The sequence below is a fragment of the Cenococcum geophilum genome (assembly GCF_001692895.1).
Source record: "Cenococcum geophilum 1.58 unplaced genomic scaffold K441scaffold_3, whole genome shotgun sequence".
Lineage (NCBI taxonomy): Eukaryota > Fungi > Ascomycota > Dothideomycetes > Gloniales > Gloniaceae > Cenococcum > Cenococcum geophilum.
Window position 1 is genome coordinate 3,951,583 of NW_027137561.1, and position 7,014 is coordinate 3,958,596.

Here is a 7,014-nt window from a genome sequence, read left to right on the forward strand (position 1 = left end):
AGATATATATCTACCTAAGTAAGCGCTATAGGCTCTTCTTTCTATATAGCTTCGCTACTACCGCCGCTATAGCTAGAGCCGTAGTTCTAGCTAAAGCTAATGTCTAAGTCTCTACCTATATACTATATAAGCCGCGTGGTAAACTTTATATAGGCCCTTTAGCATAAGTAAACTAAGGGGCTAGAAGGTAACCCCTTTATAATAGCGCTAGATTCTAAATAGAGTAGTAAATAGTAGGCCGGTTAGTAGAAGGAGGTCTAATAATACTCCCTACGGCTTAAGGTTATTAAGGAGATTAAGTAGGTTATATAGGCCTAAAAGATTAGCGAAGAAGCGGCTATATAGTATGTTAATCTATAGTAGAAGCAGATAGAGTACTTACTAGATTAGCTTTATAAATGGCTTTAAGCGGGTAAAAAAGCTTTTAAATAGTTATATATATTATTTATATCTAACTTCTAATAAGATACTAAGGGGTCCTATTATAGCCTTCGTCTATAGCCCTCTAAGGGCTTATTTTAGTGCGATATAAATTTAATAGGGTACTTTAGGGTACTTATATAATAGCGGCGCGCAACTTAAAACGCGAATATCTTTATTAACCCGCGGCCGATTCTTATAATTCTAGTATAAGTAGAAAGCGCTTAGTAGGCTCTACGTATAGCGCTTAACGGGTATTAAGAGTACGGCGTTGCTGGTAATTAAAAATCGACTGTGGATATAGGGTAATATCCACAGTCGCTAAGTGTACGGGCCTCCTCGCCTACGTAATTGTGACTTAGCTGCTGAATCAGCCATACAAACGTAACTGTGGATATACTATTGTTATATTTAGCATATTTCTATATAATATTAAAGGTTTCAATCTTTATTAATTAATTTAATTTAATTAGAACTTCTACGGAGGACGACGCAAAAATGGATTTCTCTTTCCTTTTTGGGACTAGTAGATACCCCCCATAAGGTCGCCTAAGTTATAGGGGCTCTATCGCCTAAGCAACGAGATTTTAGGCGGTCTATATCCCGAAGACCCCTAAAGAGCCCCCTAAAGGCCTAAAACCTTAGCAACCTTACAGGCACCTTATGGGGGGAAAACCGCTAGTCCCAAAAGGGAAGAGGAAATTCAATTTTGCGTCGTCCTCCGTATATTGATTGAATTGCCAAGCCAGCGAGCTCTCAGTTGATTGAATTGATTGAGTCTTGGCATCCAATTCAATTCAATATTTAAACCTGGGTGATTGAGTACCAAGCCTGGATATATTTAAGTACTTTCTTAGGAAAAAAAAGGTGGTTAAGCTTTAGATAATATTAGCGACTTAGTTAATCAAGGCACAAGCGCGGCAAGGGTAGACGCGCAAGCCTATACGACCGCGCAAGCCGTAAGTAGGTCTAGATGATTTATATTGTACTGATGGATCTCCCTGAGTAGCCCCAGAGAATCAAGCTTCAATTGATCAAGGCAATATACCTGAGAATTACAACCGCTTAAACCTTCGATAGGAAATACAAGCATTTTATGCCTTCGACTCTTCTGCGTTTCCTGTTGTCCTCCGCCTGGGACGAAGCCATGGCACACGACGCTGAGCCTGACCCAAATCTTCACGAGGCGGCATCTGGCCGTCCATTGATATATTAAAAACATTCTTAATCCATTTAGGCGTGGATGGGGGCCCATTCCTCAACACCCCGAGTATGTAATTCTTTCGCAAGACGCAGAAAGCGATGACGCCGACAAGTACTAAGGAGGCGAATTCTCCGGCAGCTAAGAAAAGTTAGACAAGCCATGTCAACCGTGTACTAGCCAATTTACTCATATATTTCCCAACCCATCCGCGAGTAAGTTCAATGCCTTGGCCATTATGAGGATAATCTTTTATTTGCAGAGCAAATAAGGCCGCTATGAATGAAAGAGGCGCCTATACAGAATGAGTAGAAACAAATATCATCATGAACGAAGCCCTTACGAATATGATTGTCACAAGAGTGAATGCGAATATGTATTGTCCTTGTAATCGAGCGTACTCTGCCTCAACAATGGAGATTTGAGCCTGCTTCATGTTGAGAAGATGATCAAGCTAGATCTGTTCAGTCGGAGATACACTGGACGAATAGGCATGGACAAACCGAATCTTGAACCCTCTGGGCATCATCCTTCAACTTCTCAATACGGTCTTCTCTGGACTTCAACCCGCTTGCTCTCATGAAATCATCGAAGTGCCGTGTTTCATGCCAGTTTAAATGATGAGCAAGTTTGTCAATTACATCTCTCTGGTCATTTAAGACGCGATGGAGTATGTTTAGTTCGTCCCGGATATCCTTGATTTCTCGAAGCAAACTTATTTCTTCCATGATTGATATTTCTGGCGTCCCGAAGTCTCTCCGCGGGAGTCTCGCTTTGCTGCCAATTTGTTCTGGCCTGCGGGATATTTCCTCTATCATTGTCTTGAAACCTTCGTAGCATTTGGTTTCGGCATCCGACTGGGATGGTTAGTCATGGATATTCTGAATAGCAGGCATTCCGGATGGTAGAATGGAAGGTAAACCTACTATTTTTGCAATTTCATTGGCAAAGATATCCAAAAAGTGTTCGTCTAACCCGGACTTGAAAGGTTCCTCCGTGAAAGTTACACATCGATATACAATATGTTCAACAAGTTCTTCGGGAGAAGAAAATGTGATTGTGTCCTCGTCATTGATACTATTCAGAAGTGTTTTCTCTGCGCCTTGGTGCCATCTTTCTGGAAAACTAGTGATAATCGTACCTAAATCAGGTAAATAAGCAGGTTAATGGCCTATCAGGTTTAGCACCTACGCTCATCGATCTTCCAAAGCCACAATTGATTCACCATGAGTATCTTTATTTGCCGTGATCGATCCGTTTGATTTTCGTCGTATCGACTGGTCTGATGCACGTTGCCATCAACTATGGACTGCTGCTGGTTTTCACGCCGAATAGAGCTCATTGTTCGGGCCGATAGAAAAGCCAGCTGAGCCTGCTCTTTATCTTTTTGAGCCGAGGTAGGCTGTCGACCTCGTACTTCTTGTCTCTTCCGAGCAATTTCTTTCTCAGTCAGGGTCATCTTCTTCCCTTGACCAGGCTGTTCTGGAACCTTTGGATGTTTCCGTTCCGTATATCGATATACGACCTGGTCTCTATCTCGTGCAGAGGTGTCATCAAGAGTCTCATAGTAATATTGGTCCAAAGTCCTAGACACATGAAGACCTGAACAACCACCATATTCTTTCATTAGGCTATTCATCTTGGGGAACTGCTGCTTTTTACCAGGTAAATCACTGCTCCCCAGGTACCCCTTGGTTAAGTCGCTACGGTCCAAGTATTCCTGAGTTTCAACATCGATATAGGGTATCTATAGAGAATCATTGTTAGCTTTACTAGGCCTGAATCTGGCAGCAGAGAGAAGAGGTAATAGCGAATTCCGAGAAACACATTCAAAGCTTGCCATTTTGACGGCGATCATGTTTCGGGAACAGGCTGTCCGCAGATTTGATATCAAGCAAACAAGCAAGTCAGCTGCTGAGACCATTCACGCCTTCGCAGACCAACAATTGGCCCGGGCGGATTCGCTTGCTAGCTAATATCCACTCTGGAGCCTCTGCCTCTCCGCAATGATGGGTGGAGAATAGCTTGGTGACGCTACACGTTTGGGGGCGACCATGTGAAATCACATACCACCAGCGAGAACCGTGACTGTCCGTCTGTCACGGTTGACACAGATAATCTTCTAGAACCTCTTTTTGACTGCTTAGCAGAGACATCTTTCAAGACGTCGGTCAAGTTTTTAAAGACATCAGTCAGGTTCTTAGAATATCTTTCGCTTATACGGTCACCTGAACCATCCTCATCCTCTTTGATCTGACCTGTGAATTTCATAGATGCTATACTGCAACGCTTTTCTTCACCACTTTTCTCAAACCAGCCTAGATTATCGTTTGTGAGCGATGCATCGATACTGTCTTCAGCAGTTGTTGATCCAGCAGCAGTAGAGACGCTACGCGCTGCCTTTAGGCTCGAGGGAAGGGCTTGCGCCTGGTGAATGGTATTAGTTGATTTAGCTTTGCATAAGTAAAGTATAGGTCAAGTCGGCCTGACCTACATGGAATGTTGGTCTTCTGAAGTAAGAATGAGTACTTGATCCTTTATGCTCGTAAAAGCACTTGTCAATGAAGTCAAGAATGTCTTTGCAGCTGTTTTCACTGTGTCCCTGGATGAATGATAACCTCTTTATTAGATCCTGTGAAGAGTGTTAACACTCTTACTGGCTTTGAGAAACTAATATTCTGTTCTACTTACTTTCGCCCAGGTAGCCTAAGTGCAATATTTAGCCAGAACAACTTTCCCGAATGTTTAATTCATCTTACATTATTGGCAGGAAGATGAATCCATTTCCATGTCGCGCTTTCAACCTGTTCCTTCATTTTCTCCCTCAATGTTTCAAGCTCAATACATGAGTCATCGTACAGGTCTTTAATTGCCTCTACAGATATTTTCTTCAGCAATTCGTCATCGTATAAGACGTCATGCACTGATGCATTGCGGGATTTTGAAGCACCGTCGTGATAGTACTTAATATGAGCTAGAAATTTATGGCATACTTCGCGTCTTGTCTCAGAGGATTCAGCTGGCGGCTTCTGACGAATATAATTTTCTGGTCCCTGTTTTAGGGCCCGGACTGGGGGATTATCGAGAATCTCGTTCAAGTTCTCATCTCCAGATGTGAGCATATCAGCCGTCCCACGAGCCGTCTCACCGTCGTTGTTCGTAATCAATGCGTCCGCGCCATTTTGAAGTAGCAAAGTCATTAGACCCTTCTGTCCATGCTCGACCACATTGTGAAGTGGTGTCAAGCCCTCTGTATTCTGTATATTCGGACTAGCACCATTTTCTAAGAGTAGCGCTGCGACTTCAGTAGTCTGCTCTGTGTTTTGCATCAGTTGCGTAGCGAGGAATAATGCTGTCTTATGGGAGTCTGTAGTTTGGATGTCAAGATTTGCTCCCCTTGCAATCAAAAGTCTGACAATGTCTTCTCTGTGTCTGAAAGCTGCCACATGAAGGGGTGTCCAGTTCGTGTCGTCTCCAACATCGATTGCCGCCCCATAATCTAGGAGCTTTTCCGTAATGACCAAATTGCCCTTTGCTGCTGCTATGTGGAGTGCGGTTCGTTTACACTGCCCATTCTTGAGTTCTAGTTTCAATTTTTTTGATTCCTTGGCGTGATTTTTGAGCAGGAAACTCGCTGTGTTGTCTCTCCCGTTGCAAATTGCTCCGTACAATGCCGAGACTTCGCCACTGTCCTCGTTGTTCAATTTACCCGACGCAGTATCAAGTACCACATTAACATTGGCACCTTCGCGGATGGCTTTCCGAAGCTCTTCAAGCTGGCCCTCGAGTGCGGCTTGATGCAACTGTTTATCTTTCTCTGCTACCATCAATCAAATCATTGTAACCCGCCAAATTTCAAGCCTAGCGACGAACCTGATATTTTGAATGAAGCACTCATCATCGAAAAGGACGATTGAGTTTAGTGTAGAACTTTGGGCATTGCACGGTTCTGCATAGGTCTCTCGTTGCGTTTATGAGCCTTATTTTTGACTGAGGTAGTTGTAGGTACTATAATAGAGAAATTGGGAAAGCGCGTGGGAAAGCCATGCGTAGATCACGATGTTCCTGACTGGACTTATTCTATTCAAATGCGAGTTCGCAAGGCTGAGAAATTCCCAGAGCCCCACTAGCTTCACTGTACCGTGTGACGGGTGTCACATCTGCAAGCTCGCGAACGGAGGCGTGTGACTGGATGGGCGGGATTTGCGGTGGACCCGGGAGAGCCGGTGAGAACTGCTTTGAGAATAGGCCGGTCGCGGTCAGGATGTGGTCGCTTCTGCAAGCAGCAACGGTGCTGTCTAGTTTCTGAAGTGAGGTTCCGCCGTATTACGCTTCACATCTCTCCTATGTCTAATTCCGTTGACTTGCTTTTGTGTCGGTCACGGCTCCTCAACGCAATTGTGTAGTGACTTTCAGCAGGCATTTTGAGGCGTTTCGTGGCGTCCTCGCTCTCGGCTGAATTACAAGGGTGGCAGGTTCGCCCAATTTTTCTCTCCGCTTCTTCGGTATCAAGCTTCCCCCCAGCCTTTCTTAGCTACATTACTCACGTGGGGCCCTATTAAACAGAAAATCTGCAAGACATTAAACTTATTTAGCCTTCAGGCAGGATGATTATTCCAGATTTCCATCTCATTTTATGAACTTTCATTCATGGACTTTTAAATATTGAATGGAGCCTAATAACGTAGGTGGTGGGGTTATGAAAGTGCCCCTGGTTTTGAACATCAGAACTTGAAAAACGCGTCGGAGCACAGACGAAGCAAGTGCATAGAAAAAATTTGTTTGCAAAACCTGCAAACCTTCGTAACCCGGGACACCTTCATGACCCCATCACCTACGTTACTTGTCAGCTACTTCGAAAATTATTCGCTAATTACTCACTTCAGATTCTTGTTCATATCGCACCGCCTGTAGGCTCGAGGAATTCAAACGCTAAGCAATTCGCGGTCGTTCAAGCTTCCTAAGCTGAGAGCGAAGCTCAAAGATTTGACTTACTACATGGCTTCCTCCGTTTTGCGGGCTGATCTTGTTGGCTGACTGTTTTGCAAGATCCTCAGCCGCTCCTTGGCAGCGTCTTTCATTCGTTAGTTCTGGTTTTGTCGAGAAAATGTCGAAAGCCACTTTAGATGGGGCATAATAAACTGTCTCGAAAACTACGGGGAGGCACGGTCCAGGCTTATACCCCTCTGAAATATCAATTATCCTTTTTAAATGGGCCATCCACTATTTCTCTCGTACTTTCTCGCGACCTGCCCTGTCTCTTCTTGATCTTGATATAACGTACTTCTGGTGTGCTCTTCGCATGCTTCGTCGCTATTGCACATGGCTTGACCTTTCGAGAACCGGCTTCAACCAGGCGTATGACCGTTTCCACTGCGCTTTCTGGTCATGCA

The 7,014-nt window shown here is 44.1% G+C and overlaps 1 protein-coding gene across 1 annotated transcript; it reads right to left on the reverse strand.

The window, feature by feature from the left end:
• Positions 1-1,387: 1,387 nt before the first annotated feature.
• K441DRAFT_602027 (uncharacterized protein) lies at positions 1,388-5,668 on the reverse strand. Its single transcript, XM_067645249.1, has 11 exons — positions 5,495-5,668; positions 4,381-5,438; positions 4,313-4,327; positions 4,116-4,253; positions 3,692-4,048; positions 2,813-3,368; positions 2,548-2,762; positions 2,125-2,478; positions 1,965-2,075; positions 1,811-1,916; positions 1,388-1,762 (listed from the first exon to the last, which is right to left on the reverse strand). The coding sequence occupies exons 1-11, from the start codon at positions 5,520-5,522 to the stop codon at positions 1,515-1,517; spliced, it is 3,186 nt and encodes a 1,061-aa protein (XP_067509451.1). The 5' UTR covers positions 5,523-5,668; the 3' UTR covers positions 1,388-1,514.
• Positions 5,669-7,014: the final 1,346 nt, after the last annotated feature.